This window comes from Girardinichthys multiradiatus, chromosome 8 (assembly GCF_021462225.1).
Source record: "Girardinichthys multiradiatus isolate DD_20200921_A chromosome 8, DD_fGirMul_XY1, whole genome shotgun sequence".
Classification (NCBI taxonomy): Eukaryota; Metazoa; Chordata; class Actinopteri; order Cyprinodontiformes; family Goodeidae; genus Girardinichthys; species Girardinichthys multiradiatus.
In genome coordinates this window covers 3,247,818-3,265,540 of record NC_061801.1, presented here as the reverse complement: position 1 = coordinate 3,265,540, position 17,723 = coordinate 3,247,818, and the positions used below count along the sequence as shown (strand labels likewise).

Genomic DNA, 17,723 nt, shown 5'->3' with positions numbered 1-17,723 from the left:
TTTCCAGCTGGACTATTTCTATCCAGCCTACAAGTTCACTTCTACAATAACAAGTCCATCAGTCATTCCTCATGCCAAGAATTTTCACTTATGTAATTTGTTCCCAGTCAGGCCTTGCATGCTGCTCAGTGTGACCTCTCCCATATGCCCAGAACAATGGTAAAAACAATAGTAACACTTTTAATCTAACAAACAAAGGTTTAAGCTTCCACAGAAGCTGTTCGTATAGTTCTTTCGTTGATTTTTCTAAAGCTAGTAGGCATCGGTCCGAAGAGGCATCTTCCACCACCGATATTCTCTGTTCAGCCTCAGTAACACGGTTAGTAACTTCTTTTAAACTCTGAGAGATATTCATGGTGATATTGTGCAGTATCTTCTCTAGTTTTTCATCGATCATAGAAACAATATTTCCTGTCATTGCTTTGGTCAACCTTGGTCAAATCTGGATCCAGAGCCATGCTAGCACTAGCATCGTCATCTCGAGGGGAGGCCAACAGTGTATCTTTTTTCTTCGGAAGTTGTTTAGAAGGCATTTTACCCATGGACTTGCTTAGGAATAGGTCCAGGAACATCACCCGGAGTAACCACTCCAGTTTTATGGGGCTGAGTGCCGCAAAGTATGAAAAATATAAAAATTACAGGATGACTATGCCATAGGTCAGGTGCAGTGTGACTACTCAGGTGCTTGCATCACCGGGAGTCTTAAAGGGTTTATTGGATCCTTTCCTGGTTAAGTAATTGGTATTATAATTGCCTCCTTCCAAGATTTTGCTTCAATTTGATTTATCAAGTGTTTTAACATAATATAACATATCTGATCTTTCATTGGTGTTGTTAATCCTAACTTAAATATTGCTCTTTGTATTTCTTGCATAGAAAGAAGCATCCATAGTGTTACCTAGTTGTTTGACCATCTATTATAGCATTTTTCTCTTGTCTGTTCCCTCCTGTATTTCCCATACTCTCATAAATTATCTGAACTATGGATCGTTGCAAATGTTTTTGCCATTATTTCTATCTTCATTTGTTACAGCTGTTTCTTGTTTCTTGTTCTTCCTGTTCCCTCTCATTTTCTTGAATATTCCCCACACATTAGCCATAGAAGTTGTTCTACCTATTGTGTCACAATAAAATCCCTCCATTTTGTTTTCTTTGCCTTCTTATTCTCAGTGAAGTTTTTAAAATGATGTGTTCTCCTCAGTATTCTAAAGGCTCAGCTTCTTTCCCCTATTGCTTCTCTACAGTCCTGTGTCATCCATGGGCCCTTTCATCTCACCATTACTCACAGAAATTACTAGTTTTGCTGCCTTCAATATTACTTCTCTAATTTTTTCCTCTATCTAAATTTAAATTAAACTTCAACTCAAACCAACTTCCTCACTGTGCCTTTCACATACATATTTGAACACATCCCACTTAGCTTTACAAAATATCCATTTTCTCTCCCTTTCCTCCACCTCCATCTTTTTATCTCTTTATGCATTCTACAAAATTCAGTCTGTCCTGTCTTTGTCCTTTTCACTGTGGTTTGGCTCATCCACAAGACAGGATGGGTCCAGACTGCAACAAACAATCAGGTCTGCAGAGAGAATCATCAGGGCTGACCTTCGCCCTATCCAGGACTTATATACAGGTCCTTCTCAAAATATTAGCATATTGTGATAAAGTTCATTATTTTCCATAATGTCATGATGAAAATTTAACATTCATATATTTTAGATTCATTGCACACTAACTGAAATATTTCAGGTCTTTTATTGTCTTAATACGGATGATTTTGGCATACAGCTCATGAAAACCCAAAATTCCTATCTCACAAAATTAGCATATCATTAAAAGGGTCTCTAAACGAGTTATGAACCTAATCATCTGAATCAACGAGTTAACTCTAAACACCTGCAAAAGATTCCTGAGGCCTTTAAAACTCCCAACCTGGTTCATCACTCAAAACCCCAATCATGGGTAAGACTGCCGACCTGACTGCTGTCCAGAAGGCCACTATTGACACCCTCAAGCAAGAGGGTAAGACACAGAAAGAAATTTCTGAACGAATAGGCTGTTCCCAGAGTGCTGTATCAAGGCACCTCAGTGGGAAGTCTGTGGGAAGGAAAAAGAGTGGCAGAAAACGCTGCACAACAAGAAGAGGTGACCGGACCCTGAGGAAGATTGTGGAGAAGGGCCGATTCCAGACCTTGGGGGACCTGCGGAAGCAGTGGACTGAGTCTGGAGTAGAAACATCCGGAGCCACCGTGCACAGGCGTGTGCAGGAAATGGGCTACAGGTGCCGCATTCCCCAGGTCAAGCCACTTTTGAACCAGAAACAGTGGCAGAAGCGCCTGACCTGGGCTACAGAGAAGCAGCACTGGACTGTTGCTCAGTGGTCCAAAGTACTTTTTTCGGATGAAAGCAAATTCTGCATGTCATGCGGAAATAAAGGTGCCAGAGTCTGGAGGAAGACTGGAGAGAAGGAAATGCCAAAATGCCAGATGTCCAGTGTCAAGTACCCACAGTCAGTGATGGTCTGGGGTGCCGTGTCAGCTGCTGGTGTTGGTCCACTGTGTTTTATCAAGGGCAGGGTCAGTGCAGCTAGCTATCAGGAGATTTTGGAGCACTTCATGCTTCCATCTGCTGAAAAGCTTTATGGAGATGAAGTTTTCATTTTTCAGCACGACCTGGCACCTGCTCACAGTGCCAAAACCACTGGTAAATGGTTTACTGACCATGGTATCAGTGTGCTCAATTGGCCTGCCAACTCTCCTGACCTGAACCCCATAGAGAATCTGTGGGATATTGTTAAGAGAACGTTGAGAGACTCAAGACCCAACACTCTGGATGAGCTAAAGGCCGCTATAAGACCTCAGCAGTGCCACAGGCTGATTGCCTCCATGCCACGCCGCATTGAAGCAGTCATTTCTGCCAAAGGATTCCCGACAAAGTATTGAGTACATAACTGTACATGATTATTTGAAGGTTGACGTTTTTTGTATTAAAAACACTTTTCTTTTATTGGTCGGATGAAATATGCTAATTTTGTGAGATAGGAATTTTGGGTTTTCATGAGCTGTATGCCACAATCATCCGTATTAAGACAATAAAAGACCTGAAATATTTCAGTTAGTGTGCAATGAATCTAAAATATATGAATAATAAATTTTCATCATGACATTATGGAAAATAATGAACTTTATCACAATATGCTAATATTTTGAGAAGGACCTGTATAGACTGATGTCAAACAAAGGCAGTCAAAAATATTGTTTAAAAATTGTTGCATGATAGTAAAGCAAATTAATAAATTGCCAAAACACTGAAACTTTCTCATCTGCTCAGTCGCAAGACAGCACATTGATGAAACTGTGTTGGGTGAAAAATTGAGAAACAATAGTTAGAAAGAACCACAAGCAAGTGTGCCAAGGACCGATCATAACCACAGGCAAACCAGAAGAGTTGAATCCAGAAGGAAATTTAATTCAATTTTATTTCAATTCAGCTTATTTATGTATTGCCAATTCACATGTAATTTCAAGGCACTTGACAAAGTCAATTCAATTGAATCATACAGCTGTCAAGTCACATACATACATTTCAATTAATCCTAACTATCAAACAGTGTAGTCAGATTCAGTTTATTATTCAGATTGGCTAAAAGTTTTCTACCTAAGGAAACCCAACAGATTGCATCAAGTCAGTGACTTGCAGCATTCACTCCTCCTAGATGAGCATGTCGTGACAGTGGGGTGGCGTTTGCATTGACTTTGCAGCAATCCCTCATACTGAGCATGCATGTAGCGACAGTGGAGAGGAAAAACTCCCTTTTAACAGAAAGAAACCTCCAGCAGAATCAGGCTCAGTGTGAGCGGCCATCTGCAACAACCGACTGGGGGTTTGAGAGAACAGAGCAGAGACACAAAGAGAACACAGATCTAACACTAATCTAGGAGTACTTTCTATGTGAGAGAAAAGTAAAGCATGAAAGGCAGTAGTAATTTATTTAGCAACTGCATCTAAGAGAGAAAGACAGCTAAGTAGATAAACTCTGAGCCAGTTTTCAAGTCTAGAGTATGAGAGAGAGCTCATACAGGTAGTTACAGTAAAAGCTCAGCAAGTAGCTATGTCTAGGAGAGACAAGGTTAAACACTGAAAGACAGGGCTAAGTGTATCATCTGTAGAAGGAGAACATTAAGTTGTTGGCAGGAGCAGCTCATCTAATGTCCCCCTCCAGGAAGGTGTAAAAGCTAAACACAGAGCCAGGCCAGGTGTAGCTTCTAGGATGAAAAAAAACCAGAATATAAAGTTAAAAGCTTAAATAACAGCAAATAACGCAAACTTGGATATTAGTAGGAGAATGTAGCAGAGGAAAGGCAAGTGGTTGTTATGTCCTCCAGCAGCCTAAGCCTATAACAGCATAACTACAGAGATAGTTCAGGATAAACTAAGCCACTCTAACTATAGGCTTTATCAAAAAGGAAAGTTTTAAGCATAGCCTTAAAAGTAGACAGTTTGTCTGCCTCACGGACTAAAACTGGGAGCTGGTTCCACAGGAGAGGAGCCTGATAACTAAAGGATCTGCCTTCCATTCTACTTCTAGAGACTAAGAACCACCAGTAAACCTGCAGTCTGAGAACGAAGTGCTCTGTTAGGAGCATATTGGACAATGGGAAAATGTTAAATTCTATTCTGATTTTAGCAGGAAGTCAGTGAAGGGAAACTAAAATAGTGGAAACATGATCTTTATTTGTAATTTTCATCAGAACTCTTGCTGCAGCGTTTTGGATCAGCTGAAGGTTTTTAACTGCATTTTGTGGACATCCTGATGGTAAAGAATTATAATGGTCCAGCCTTGAAAAAATGCATGGACTAGTTTTTCAGCGTCATTCCTGGACAGAATATTTCTAATTTTTGCAACATTCCAGAGGTGAAATAAGGAAATCCTAGAAACCTGTTTAATATGGGGTTTAAATGGCATATTCTGATCAAAATGCCATCCACATTGATTGATTGACTAAGCCGTTTCTATTTTAAAGACGAAAACCTCAGTCTTTTCTGAATTTAGAGGCAGAAAATGTAAAGTCATCTAGGCTTTTATGTCTTCAAGATATGTCTGCAGTCTATCTAACTGGTTGGATTTATCGGGATTTGTGGATAAATAAAGGTGAGGATCATCGACATAACAGTCAAAATTTATCCCATGCTGCCTGATATTTGTACCTATTGGAAGCAAATGAAGTAATCATGGAGTTTGAAGATGATTTATCATTTACATTAACAAACTGGAATCTGTCAAAAAACAAGATTTAAACCAGCCTAGTGCCGTTCCCCAAATCCCTGACCTCTGAAACCTGACTGATACTCTTCAAACAGATAATTACTGTGTGAATGCTCACACACTTGATTAGCAACAATATTCTCAAGAACATTATTTTTAATAGAATCAGTTTTATCAAAAAGAAAATCCTGAGAGTTTTTGCTGAGAGCTAGGGAGATGGACAGAACAATATAGCAAGGACTCAGTTTGGCAACTGTACTAAAAAGAAACTTAGGAGTAGTCTTATTGTCCTCTATTTATGGTGAAAAATAAGTTGTAGCCTGGCCTTGTGTCTTTTTATACAACAGTAGACTTTTTTTCCAAATTAAGTAGGACTGATCTTGGTGTGCAGTGCACCATTTTCTTTCCCATTTCTACATTGTGCTTCAAAATACATAGCTCTAAATTAAACCAGAGAGCCACCCTCCTAGGAATATTTCCATTGTTTTTTAATGGGGCTGCATAATCTAATGTACTATGCAATGAGGAAGTAACACTATGAACAAGAACATCAATATGTGAAATGGAAGAATTTCAATTACTGTTCTCCACCATGTTTTTCTGTGATATTGAGGACATTAAAAATGGAACAGATTATTTAGAGGTTTGTCCTCTTCAGGTTGGATGGGAGTTCCTGCCCTCAAGTGGAGGAGTTCAAGTATCTCGGGATCTTGTTCACGAGTGAGGGAAGAATGGAGCGGGAGATCAACAGACGGAACGGTGCGGCTGCCACAGTAATGGGGGCGCTGTGCCGGTCCATTGTGGTGAAGAGAGAGCTGAGCTGAAAAGCAAAGTTCTCGATTTACCGGTCGGTCTACGTTCCTACCCTCATCTATGACCATAAACTTTGGGTCATGACCGAAAGAACGAGATCCTGGATACAAGTGGCTGAAATGATGAGCTACCTCCGTAGGGTGGCTGGGCACTCCCTTAAAGATAGGGTGAGGAGCTCGGCCATCCGGGAGGGGCTCGGAGTAGAGCCACTGCTCCTCCACATCGAGAAGAGCCAGCTGAGGTGACTCAGGCATTTATACCGGATGCCTCCTGGTGTGCCTGGAGGTGTTCCGGTCACATCCCACTGGCAAGAGGCCCAGGGAATGGCCCGGGACATGCTGGAGGGACTATGTCTCTCGGCTGGCCTGGGAACACCTTGGGCTCCCCCCGGAGGAGCTGGAGGAGGTGTCTGGGGAGAGGGATGTTTGGGTGTCTCTGCTGAGTCTGCTGCCCCTGCGACCCGGTCCCGGATAAAGCGGAAGACGACGATTACAAGTACGAGTACAGATTATTTAAAGGTTGTCATTGTATTGTCTAATAATGATCTACTATAACGAAATATTCTTTCAGTTGTGGATAATTCAGTTAAATTATACCAAAAGGTTATTTACAAATGGTCAGACATGATGAGGAATATGAGGAAGTACTGTTATTTCTTCACACTCAATGCCATATTTCAAAACAATGTCCAGAATATGAAGACAAGTGTGTAGGCCTGCGGGTGTTTTGAGCAAAGCCAGTTGTGTCTAAGATGACAATAAAAGCTTTATTTAGGCTATCACTTTATCAACAGGAATGATAAAATCCCCCACTATAATGACCTTATCAGTATCTAACACTAAATCAGATAGGAAATCTGATAATTCATCAGAAATTTGAGACTAAGGGCCTGGTGGACGATACAAAACAACTACCAGAAGTGATTTGAGTGTTTTGCAATTTGGATGAGGGTCTCGCCCAAGACGATATCAGGAAGTCCTACTACCTGGTGAAAGAACTTTTGAAGAAGACAGTGGCGGCACAGCTGTGCTGTGAATGGGCCAGAGTGGGGAATTAGTACAGAAAAATGAGAGTGATGAGAGTAGTGACCTCAGGGAAAGTGGAAGGATGAGTCCAAAATGAGGAAATTCTTTGGAGGTGGTAAGCACAGGAAAGAAGGCAAGGATGGTTACAAACTGGGCTGAATCTTAAGAAGAGATGGAGGAGGAGGTAAAGGAGTTTAAAGTACTTGTTAGATTCAACAAGGAGAATCGAAATCAGAATCAGCTTTAATGCCAGGTTTGTACAGACAAACAAGGAATTTAATTCCAGTACACTTTGCTATCAGTGATGATTTCTTTTTGTATATATAAAAGTGGAGAAGAATATATTTTTAAATGTACGTAAATACACAACTGACTTTACAATAGAATATAATATGAAATCAGTCCAAGTATGCATGATGTTGTTCTGGATCTCTGACTGTCAAGTGTTCACCAGAGAAACAGCCTCGAGGAAGAAACTGTCTCTGTGGCAGCTGGTTTTAGCAGACACCACTCTGTAGCACCGACCTGAAGGTAAAAGCCTAAACAGTCTGTGTGCAGGGTGTGTGGGGTCTGCAGAGATTTTAGCTGCCCTTTTCCTGACCCAATACCTACAGGTCCTTCTCAAAATATTAGCATATTGTGATAAAGTTCATTATTTTCCATAATGTCATGATGAAAATTTAACATTAATATATTTTAGATTCATTGCACACTAACTGAAATATTTCAGGTCTTTTATTGTCTTAATATGGATGATTGTGGCATACAGCTCATGAAAACCCAAAATTCCTATCTCACAAAATTAGCATATTTCATCCGACCAATAAAAGAAAAGTGTTTTTAATACAAAAAACGTCAACCTAAAAATAATCATGTACAGTTATGCACTCAATACTTGGTCGGGAATCCTTTGGCAGAAATGACTGCTTCAATGCGGCGTGGCATGGAGGCAATCAGCCTGTGGCACTGCTGAGGTCTTATGGAGTTCCAGGATGCTTCGATAGCGGCCTTTAGCTCATCCAGAGTGTTGGGTCTTGAGTCTCTCAACGTTCTCTTCACAATATCCCACAGATTCTCTATGGGGTTCAGGTCAGGAGAGTTGGCAGGCCAATTGAGCACAGTGATACCATGATCAGTAAACCATTTACCAGTGGTTTTGGCACTGTGAGCAGGTGCCAGGTCGTGCTGAAAAATGAAATCTTCATCTCCATAAAGCTTTTCAGCAGATGGAAGCATGAAGTGCTCCAAAATCTCCTGATAGCTAGCTGCATTGACCCTGCCCTTGATAAAACACAGTGGACCAACACCAGCAGCTGACACGGCACCCCAGACCATCACTGACTGTGGGTACTTGACACTGGACTTCTGGCATTTTGGCATTTCCTTCTCCCCAGTCTTCCTCCAGACTCTGGCACCTTGATTTCCGAATGACATGCAGAATTTGCTTTCATCCGAAAAAAGTACTTTGGACCACTGAGCAACAGTCCAGTGCTGCTTCTCTGTAGCCCAGGTCAGGCGCTTCTGACGCTGTTTCTGGTTCAAAAGTGGCTTGACCTGGGGAATGCGGCACCTGTAGCCCATTTCCTGCACACGCCTGTGCACGGTGGCTCTGGATGTTTCTACTCCAGACTCAGTCCACTGCTTCCGCAGGTCCCCCAAGGTCTGGAATCGGCCCTTCTCCACAATCTTCCTCAGGGTCCGGTCACCTCTTCTCGTTGTGCAGCGTTTTCTTCCACACTTTTTCCTTCCCACAGACTTCCCACTGAGGTGCCTTGATACAGCACTCTGGGAACAGCCTATTCGTTCAGAAATTTCTTTCTGTGTCTTACCCTCTTGCTTGAAGGTGTCAATAGTGGCCTTCTGGACAGCAGTCAAGTCGGCAGTCTTACCCATGATTGGGGTTTTGAGTGATGAACCAGGCTGGGAGTTTTAAAGGCCTCAGGAATCTTTTGCAGGTGTTTAGAGTTAACTCGTTGATTCAGATGATTAGGTTCAAAGCTCGTTTAGAGACCCTTTTAATGATATGCTAATTTTGTGAGATAGGAATTTTGGGTTTTCATGAGCTGTATGCCAAAATCATCCGTATTAAGACAATAAAAGACTTGAAATATTTCAGTTAGTGTGCAATGAATCTAAAATATATGAATGTTAAATTTTCATCATTACATTATGGAAAATAATTAACTTTATCACAATATGCTAATATTTTGAGAAGGACCTGTATTTCTTGCCTGATTTCATTTGATGTATTCATTTCATACTAATTAAGACTGATAACAATCCAGAACGGTATTACATACAATTGTTATTATTATTATTTATTATTTATTATTCTCAAGTTTATAATAAGCAGTTTATAATAAGCACTAATGACACTGGACATCATTCATCATCAGGACTTATAAACTTTTGGAAAGCTGCTTCGAAAGAATATGTTTAGGTATTCTAATCTTTTGCATGTATGTTTCCTGAGACTTTCAGACAGTAGATTACCCTTTTTGTAACCTCTGCTGTCTTGTCAGAGTGTCAGAACTCACAAAAGATGCTGAGTTTTCCGTTTCAGTTTCAGTTTCTATATATAGCGGCAATTCACAACACATGTCTCAAGGCACTTCACAAAAGTCAGGTACATACATTCCAATTAATCCTAACTATTGAACTTGCTACCTTGCCAGAAGAGTGAGGTCTGTTCTACATTACCCACTACTTTATATTCTTCCAATGGCCTGGCCCATATACAGCTTGAACACAGTGTTGAAATGAAGTTCACTCATGAAAGAGTTTATTGACAAGGAAATTTAAGGTAAAATATGTTTGGGTGTAGAAAAAAAATCACTTTAAGAATCTAAGGCACCATCTTGTCCATAAATGCTGCACTGACGCCCCTGTACAGCATTTCTAGACAGATGCTTTAATAGTAAAAAACATGGTGACAAAAATGTTACCAATTAAAGTAAGACCATAAGTTTGGAATTATATAAAGTTTGTTAAATTTTTAATTATACATTATGTATGGTTAAACCAGATTTTTACATACACTATAAAAAAAGAAAGGGTTTCTTTCCCACTGTTTGATATTCAGTCAGGATTGCCAGAAGTATTTCTATTTGGTAAATACCAGAATAATGAGTCCATTTGCCCTGCGATGGACTGGCGACCTGTCCAGGGTGTATCCTGCCTCCCGCCCATAGACTGCTGGAGATGGGCACCAGCTTTCCCGCAACCCTCTTTGGAGAAAGCGGTAGGGAATGACTAACTGACTGACTTTTTTATATAATTTAACTTTCTTCAGATGTAAAACTTGAAATACAATTAGTTTACTATGCCGTTAAGATGTTGGAAAAGCCTAGAAGACTTACTTTCAGAAGTTTAGATAATTGTTTTTTATATTTGGTAGGATATCCTTTAAACTGTATGACTTAATTCAGGTGTTCCAGGTGTCCACAAGCTTCTCACAATTGTTTGCTGGAATTCTGGCCCATTCCTCCTGACTGAACTGATTTACACACTTTTTGCTTTTTCACACATGCACTTTCAGTTCTGACTACAAATTTTCTATGGGACCAAGATCAGGACCTTTCGATGGCCATTCCAAAACATTAACTTTGTTGTCCTTAAGCCTCTTTCTAACTTATTTCTCTTCATAATTAGCATCATAGTCATTTCTGAAGAAACATTTCTCCCAAACCTTTAACTTCATTGCCAGTGTCTTAAGATGTTGCTTCAATATGTTCAGACAATGTTGTTTTCTCAAGAAGCCATCTATTTTGAGAAGTGTACTAGTCTCTTCTGCAGCAAAACACACTCATAACATGATGCTGCTGCCCCAACACTTGTAATGAATATAGAGATGATATAATGATATAAGAGATGATTAATAAATCCAAACACTATCATTTCAGTTTCATCAGGCCATATGACATGTCACCAAAATTAAGGTCCTGGTTCCTGAGTGCATTTACAAACTGTAATCTTTCTTTTGAAGTAATGGCTTTTTCCTTGCTTAAGGGCTTTTTTCAAACTCTCACTCCTAGACTGATTCCACTGTAAATGATCACTCTTTTATACCTGCTTCAGCAAGCATCTTTACAGGGTCTTCTGCTTGTTTTATGACTGATTCACACATTTGCACCAAAACAGGTTAATATCCTTTTGAATGGCATTACTAATCTTTTCCTGTTTATAATTATTTGAACTGATCAATGTGGCACTGTCAGGCATCAGGAAATTGTGCCAAAGAAATGTTCATGATTTTGACAAGGAAGCAGTGTACTAGAGTGTACTACAGTGTATTAGAAGTGTACCTTCCACCTCATGTATTTAAACATTTATATTTATTTTAAAAATATTTCTCATTATCCTGACATTTAGCAAAATAGAAATAAATTTGGTAATGTTAACTGACCAAACCTGAGAAAAATGTAGTCTGAATTACTGTCAACTGTTCTTCAACAAAATTTTGCTAAGGGCATAAGTAGTGTATAAAAATCAAAAAGAAAAATGAAAACTACACTACTAAAAAGTATCTGGTGTCCATGAACTACATCCAACTTTATTGAGACTATGAGGCATAGTAGAACATTTTTTGTTGGAATTAATTAGTTTTAGTTGTTGTAAATCCTTGGCATACAGATGATTAAAAGATGAGGCACACGAGAATCATCTTTAACACAATTGGGATACAGTAGTTTCAAAAGTTAGTTTGACCTACATCTCTACCAATGCTGAAACATATGCAGATCTTTGGGGAAATATTTGCTTTCACCAAGACACTTTTCACAGGAAAAAGGCACAGTTATCCAGTAAACACAACCAAACTATACTAGACTATACAGGAGGCTTCAAGTCTCAGTCCAGCAGCTCAGTTGGTTTACCTGTGATACAGACCTAACACACATGACATTTGGTTTTAAATTTAAATCAGATGTCCTCAACTTGTCAAAAAGAAAAAATAACTTACTCCTACTATCCCAGTTTCCCTGTTTTAAGAGCCTGATTATAAATCTTGACTGTAAGGCTTGAACAAATAACTCATGGAGAAAAGAGAGAAGGCAGTTCCCGTTCCATTTATTGGACATGGTTTATAAATACACACACATATGTTGAAAGTATAAAAAATACAAGATTACAGGATCTTCTAAACATTTTAGTGAGGTCTCTTATTGTTTGTATTTAACATGGTAAATAAAAATGACAAAAAAAAAAACATCTTGCACAGCATTGTATTCACTTTCACAAGCCCATTCATCAAGCATGTTGCAATTACTAATGTCATGTTAAAATGACATTAGAGAAATTAAATCACATGCAGCCAGCCAACTTTTCAGGAATTTTGTACAGCACATTTTCTTAAAAGGAAATATGTAATGCTCAAGTTTTAATGTACTGTTTGTTACAGATTCTGAGGAAGGCTGAGAAGGGTATATCGCTGACAGACAACAAATTGATCAGCCTTTTTTTGTGATTAACAACAAATTTACATATTTGTGAAATACTGAGACTTGTATGTATCAAATGTTGTCAGCTGGACCAGCATTTGGTAGAAGGAATATAAGCATTCAAACATACAATAAATTCAACCCACACCCATTTGTTTTATTCACCTCTAAGTTTTAAAGGTGTGCTGTTAGGAAAAGTAAGGTTTAGGATGCTACAAATACATGGTCAAAGGATATAGTAAACCTTAAAAAAGAATGAGGCAGTATGGCTAAGTGGTATCAATAAACATTCTAAATTTTTTGTATCTAATAAGCAAGGTAATAACTCTGATTTGCGAAAACCAAAAAGACATTATACAAGTAATAACCCTAGTTCAGCACAAATACACAGCTAACTTATTCTGTTCCTATTTTAGGATCCTACCATACAGCTACCATGCCAAAATCTGGCTCACTTTGTTCAAAGGACAATAACTCCTATTGATTCATTTGTGAAAATATCTAAAAAGACAACTCATAAAATTGTATTTTAAAGACGTTGCATTATATGTTGGTATTTGACCAAGTTGAGTTTTTGTATTAGATAACTTTCAATATTCACAGTGTTTAAACTGAAGAGTACAGGCGAACACCTCTAGTGGGGCTTGTAACTGGCACCATTTTAACATCCATTCTGAAGGTTTTCAAGTCCGGCAATGCTCTACTAATTCTGCAGAGCAAGAAAAGAAAAAAAGATAACTGTTATGAGATTTTCTAAGAGCTTTTCTTTAGACAGAAGATTTCATTCATTTTCATTATCAAAAGAATACTTTTTTCTAATGAATATAAATGTTTGTGCCCATTCTAACAGATATTTTAAGCAGCGCAAGAATTGTCTTTTTTAGTCATCATTTATGTCTTAGGATAAGAATTTACAATGCCATCGAAAGGTTTACTTTTTACACCAGTTTCTATCATTTCTTTACAGATGTATTAGATAGTAATGTATATTTTTTATATATTTTATAGCAGATGCTACACCTGCAGGAATGTGATACTTGATTGGTGAAATAACTTTGCATAGAAAGTATTTGCGTTGCTAAGAAAATAATGTTTCTTATTTCCAGCATGTCACACCATTAAAGTTAGATATGAAAATATTTATGTTGTACTCACAGATGCAGAGTTATGTAAAAGGCTCAGGATAAAATAATAATCAGCATTTATTTATCTGAGATAATACAAAAAATACATGTCAGCTTAGGTAATCCCAGCCAAAGGGAATGTCTTGTAACAGTTTAGAACCAGGAAAATGACGTGTGGTGGACTTCAGCATTTTCTTTAGGATTAAAATAAATACCTAATATAATGTACTTTTACACCTGATAAGACATATTTTGATAACAAATAATACTGACCAAGCAGCTATAAATGTATGTAATTCTGCTAACAAATTTCTACAGTTGCACTATACACAACTGTTTACAGTTGGACCAATAGAAATATGTGCAACAATTTTTATGTATTTCTATACAGATCTGACTTCAACAAAAGGTCCGCTTAAATGATGTCGTCAAGCAGATGTGGTGTGCCAACCCAGTCTAACGTTCTGGGCTCAGAGGCAGCCATGATCATGCACATAAACTGTTTACCAGTCCTCTTATCAATTGGATAAATAGTTGTGGGTGTGAACCTTTTGTTGCTTTCCACAAATTCACAGAGCTGCTGATACACGTTTGGATATTCATGTCGTAGAAAAACTCCTCTCATTCTCAGCTCCCGTTGTATATTAATAAAACAGATTTCCCGTGCCTTCCGACCTTCTTCTCCTTCCATGTCAATATCTGCTGTTCCAGGGGGTGGTGTAAGGATCAGTGTTTCCATGTCACTTTCTTTCTTGTAAACCTTTCTCTCGGGACTAAAGGAAGCCAATGCAATTTTTGCAAATTTTCTAACTGTTGGAGCTTGATTCCTTGGCGATGGCCCATCAGGCAGCTGCTCTCCCACAGCAATGGATACATTCAAGATGAAACACTCGTTTGGGTCATACTCTTTCCCAGCTTCCTGGAGCTCATTACAATATTCACCCAGGTTGTCCTTGAAGCTTTCCAGCTCCCGAAGAGACAGGTATGTAGGAGACATTGGTAAGCTATTCAGGCCATGCTGCAGGAAGCTACTAGATGAAGAAGGGTTTGGAAAACCAAGGAAAAGAATGCCCCTACCTCGAGAAAGGTAGCCAACCTTGGCAATACGGGAGAAAGCTTTGTGGACTTCAGCAGTCTCCCGGCAGTGTTTTATAATATGGCGGCACATACTTCCAATTCTTCCATACAAGCAACTTTCTTTATGTATGTCCCAATCCTCTCTACGACAGTTTCGAGAGCAGTAGTAGGTGTAACAGCTGTGACAGGATTTAAAATAAAGACAAGCATTGAATAAGGTCTCTGTTCTTCGGCACTTATTGTTAGAGCACATCATTGTATCATCCTCATCTGGGCTTTGATCTGGAGAGCACTCCTCTGCAGTTTTCATTGCATCACTTGCACCATCCATCTCATGAAAAACATCAGGATTCATTTTGATTGACGTTGGCTGCTTGTCCAGAGGTGGTGGTTCTTCTGTATGTGCCTTTGAGCATTTTCTGGACAGAGATACTGCTTCTTCCTCATCAATTAACTTCTTTAACTGGTCTAAAATCTCCTCACTTGTTCGTCTGCTCGGCGGCTTGTAATCAGTCACAAGATCTGCTAGGAGCTCATCAAGCTGCTCAAGGCTTTGCTGAAGTGAGGCATTATCATGGGTCTTTTCTTTGGTTGAGCTTTCAAAATCATGCAGTTCTAGACCCTTAGCATTTCTGGAGTCAAGAATGTCCCAACTTGCAGATCGTCCTTCAGCCTTCTTAAGATTTGCTTGTCTAATGTCATTATCAGTGATTGTTATCTCAGGAGTGACAAACCAGAGTTTACTTGTGGGACTTTTTGATACCTCTGTGGGGCTTTTGTCAATAAGTGAGTTATCAGACACGGATAAGGCTGCGTAACGTCTTGGTGAACTAGAAAGATTGACTACCACTGGTTTTGGTTTTTCACCTGTGGCTGTTGAAGGCTTTCTAGAGTCCAGAAGATCATCATAGCTCTGACCTCGCTGTACAGGAAGAGGTTGTTCTCTTTCTACACGTGGGTTGAGAATATTGTCCCAAGACCTTGAATAAGATTTGGAATCTGTACCTATTTTTTGAGGTTCTACACATGGGTTGGTATACCATGTAGTCAGCACAGGCTCTTGCCGGACTCTGGTTGGAGTGATCTGAGATATGTAAGAGGCTGGATTGGTAGAATAACCAGATGCATCAGAGCCATACCAGTCATCGCTTTGTGGTTGAATGACTCTAGCATGTCTTCGCCCTTCAGTATAGTATGCCCTTGCTGGGACATGGTGCTCTGGAGGCACTGCATACATGTCACTGGAATAATAAAATCTTGGTGGTGCAGTCTGAATTTGAAACGTTCTTGGATCATCCCCATACAATATACTTGTGGGGGGTGTACTTATGATGTATGGCCCTGGTTCATTTGCTGCATATGATTTGGGGTACCCTGTCTGCACAGCGTACGGGTAGGTCTCCATTTCAGAATAATATGGTCTAGTAGCTACAGCATGCACTATTCGAGTCCGTGGATCTTGCACATATTGCACTTTGGGGGTATATGCTTTACCTGGTGTGTAACGCTCATCGTGAAAAAAAGAAGCTGGTTTTGGAGCTTGAGCAGTGACATATCTAGCTGCATCATCTGCATAAAAGAATTTGGTTGGCACATTAGGACTGGAATGAGATCTGTGTTCTCTACCATAATAATCACCAGAAGAAGGCATTCTTTGTAAAGGAAGCTCCATGTGTTGTTGGTAACTGTTTGGCATGCTGCGGGAGTATTGATAAACCTGCCTACTTTCTGCACCCATTGAATCAGTGGGAGTTGGAGTTCTGGAGTAGGAAAAATGGCGCGGCACAGTCAGACTCCTCCCAGTACTGTGTTGCCTCTGCCAGGGTATGTCCATTGCAGGTGTTGTCTGTTTCTGACCTGAAAGATGTAATGCTGCATCATCAGGCTTAATGTCCACTCGACACCTAACATGGGGGCTAGTTGCCAATTTATCGAGACTTCCGTCCTCAAATTTATCAGAAGCATAGTGTGGTGAATATCTACTGCTGTCGCCAATTTGAGGCTGTAACTTAATGGGATGTACATCATGCATATGAGTCCTTGTTGCTGCATAAGATGACTCTCTACACGGTGATGCGTCAGCTCTCCAGTGAGAGTCTCGTGGAGCTCTTTGGGACTCTCTTCCTTTCCTTCCTGATGACGAGGATCCTTCCAAAGCCACAGGAGTGAGGCCGGTCTGAATTCGAGAGGCACTTTTTGACCTAGTCCTTCTTTTATTTTCAGGGACAAGTACTTCACTCGCCCTATCTGCAACCACTGATTGAGGAGCTAATCTATGACTGAAAATGTCTGGAGCAGAAAAACGGTATTTCTGGTGGCGGCCCAGGGCATTCCAGGCAGCATCTGGGTTGGCTGCAACCCTATCACCTTTTCTGTATGGGGACTCCATTGAGTACTTGTGCGATTTGGGGTACTCCAAAGACTTGTAGTCAACGGTCCGACAGTGCCTCTTACTAACTTTAGTCTTACTGTCCTTCAGTGCTGTGTAATTAATAAAATCACATTGTTCGGAGGGTTGCAAGGACTTGTAGTGGGAAGTTATAGGAATCACTTTTATGTCTTGATGCACAGTTGATACCAGTATATCAGGTGGGTCTGTACGTGTCATCTTAAAGAGATTCCTTTATTTTTCTCCATTAAGTTGCCTCAATATTGTGGTTGCCTGTGGAAGCAAGCAAAACAATTGTCATAATTGTTATTTCTGCTTACTATGCATGAAGGAGACACATTAAAAGGACAATAAAAAGGCCTTATCTGTAAGCAGGACCTTTTTAAGTAATGTTTCTCAGAAACAATAAGAATTATTATATATCAAATCATATTTTTTTCAGTGCAATGAAAGTGAATTACCTGTCATGCAATGGAGGCCTATCTTAGACATAGGGTGATATTATACCTATAATAGAAATGCTTAACTCATCCAAAGTTTAAGTCCAATTTAGAATTTTTTTTTTCTTTTTCTGGTTTAATTCAATTCAAT

The 17,723-nt window shown here is 39.5% G+C and overlaps 2 protein-coding genes across 4 annotated transcripts in view; both read right to left on the bottom strand.

The window, feature by feature from the left end:
* LOC124872670 (major intrinsically disordered NOTCH2-binding receptor 1-like homolog) overlaps positions 1 to 17,723 on the bottom strand; it is a 62,861-nt gene that overhangs the window by 30,720 nt on the left and 14,418 nt on the right. The gene's annotated exons all lie outside the window — the stretch shown is intronic.
* ajm1 (apical junction component 1 homolog) overlaps positions 12,152 to 17,723 on the bottom strand; it is a 29,506-nt gene continuing 23,934 nt past the window's right edge. For both annotated transcript variants that reach the window (XM_047372918.1, XM_047372917.1), the window contains one exon: positions 12,152 to 17,405. In XM_047372918.1, the coding sequence (XP_047228874.1) occupies positions 14,082 to 17,351 (3,270 nt within the window). In that variant the 5' untranslated portion in view covers positions 17,352 to 17,405 and the 3' untranslated portion in view covers positions 12,152 to 14,081. The remainder of the gene's footprint in view (positions 17,406 to 17,723) is intronic.